The sequence below is a fragment of the Mus caroli genome, chromosome 9 (assembly GCF_900094665.2).
Source record: "Mus caroli chromosome 9, CAROLI_EIJ_v1.1, whole genome shotgun sequence".
Taxonomy (NCBI): domain Eukaryota; kingdom Metazoa; phylum Chordata; class Mammalia; order Rodentia; family Muridae; genus Mus; species Mus caroli.
Genome location: NC_034578.1, coordinates 88,307,344 through 88,308,818, shown reverse-complemented (window position 1 = coordinate 88,308,818; position 1,475 = coordinate 88,307,344). Strand labels below are relative to the sequence as shown.

General features: G+C 39.7%; 1 protein-coding gene across 1 annotated transcript in view; it reads right to left on the bottom strand.

Annotated features, from left to right (window-relative positions):
- Plscr4 (phospholipid scramblase 4) overlaps positions 1–1,475 on the bottom strand; it is an 18,230-nt gene continuing 16,755 nt past the window's right edge. The window contains 4 exon segments of the mRNA XM_021173094.2: positions 1–88; positions 684–853; positions 856–965; positions 1,298–1,307. Of these exon segments, the coding sequence (XP_021028753.2) occupies positions 41–88; positions 684–853; positions 856–965; positions 1,298–1,307 (338 nt within the window). The 3' untranslated portion in view covers positions 1–40.

Genomic DNA, 1,475 nt, shown 5'->3' with positions numbered 1-1,475 from the left:
TTTTTTTTTTTGTTTTTTGATTGATGATTTGTTTGATCTTCTATCTTGATGTACGTCGCTGAGGAGGTCGTTCAAAGTACATGAAGTCCTGAAATTGGAGAAGGAATTATATTTAGATTGAGAGATGGTTGGCAGATAGATAGAAATAATTATATTAATGCATTTAATAGCCTTCACAATTTATCATGGGAACATCCTATTCCGGTAAATAAATCTAATGAAATATTTATGAGTACAGCTAATGTGTGAGAATGCAGGCAGATAATAAGCTGTTCATATTCAGCACCAATTAAAATGTTATCATTAACTGATGGAAAAGCTCAGCGAAGCCGAAGGAGGATGGAACACCAGTGAGCATGACTGCAGTTGACATGCAAGAAAAAAGGGGGCAGCTGCTTTCTAGTTACTTTATTATATTGATTTTCACAGGACAGCTGTTTTGAAGTAGTGAGACTGATAACCAATAGGAAACGAAGCCAACTGCACCCACTGTCTACCTGACACCTTCAGGTGNGCCCCATCCGACTTTACACAGCTAAGAAAGGTCACCCTAGAAAGGTCAGTATTTTTGTCGCTGCTACAAATGAGTAAAATCAGTCACCCAGTGCCAACCATGGGCCTAGAAATGGCACTGCTTCCCATCATAAGGAATGATTCTCTCAACGCCACAGAGAAGGGCTTACAATGAGGAAGCAAGANCCNAAAATCATTGCTTTCATCTTCACATCCAGGGCCAAAGGGAAGCGAATCTCGAAGTGGTCAGCATTTACCATNGTTGATAAAAAGCCATTCCACTTCCTGATAATACTGCCGATGTTAGACACGCCATCTAGAGAGTTGATCTGCAATGCCAAGAACAGGGCTTTATGAAAAGCATCAGGGGATGTGGCTCTGCCCCTTTCATAGAAGCAGTTCGTGCAGTGATCCTATATAATGCAGGAACAAACATAATTTCAGATGAGAAACTTCTGTGTTAAGTGTCTTGAAACTGTTAAGTAACTGAGTTGAGATATACCTTAAAATCCTTAACCTAGTGGACTTTCCTAGTCCTTAAATACATCTTTTGGGGATTTCTATCAGTAAGTACAGTTTGAATTGATAATTAAATTCCTTTCTGTAGCAGAGGAAGAGAATTTGGGAATACAAAGTCACTTCCAACCAAGGGAACCTATAAGCAAAACTAAGAGGTCTGTACTATACACTGCAGACCACTCACTCAAGCCTTTGTGGGCCATGCCCACCCTATCTTAGCAGAGCATGGTTTAAGAATGGGCTGCACCTTTAAAAAGAGAGACACTGACACTGAACTCAGTAGAAATACCCCAAACACAGCTGCCAATATCACTCACNATGGAATGATCGCACACAGCCCACACCAGGAATGTGGTTTGTTATTATTTTCTACAATACTATTAACGAGTGAGCAATGTTTCATTTCATGGTAATATGAAATAAAAACTAAGGAAAGCTTTCTG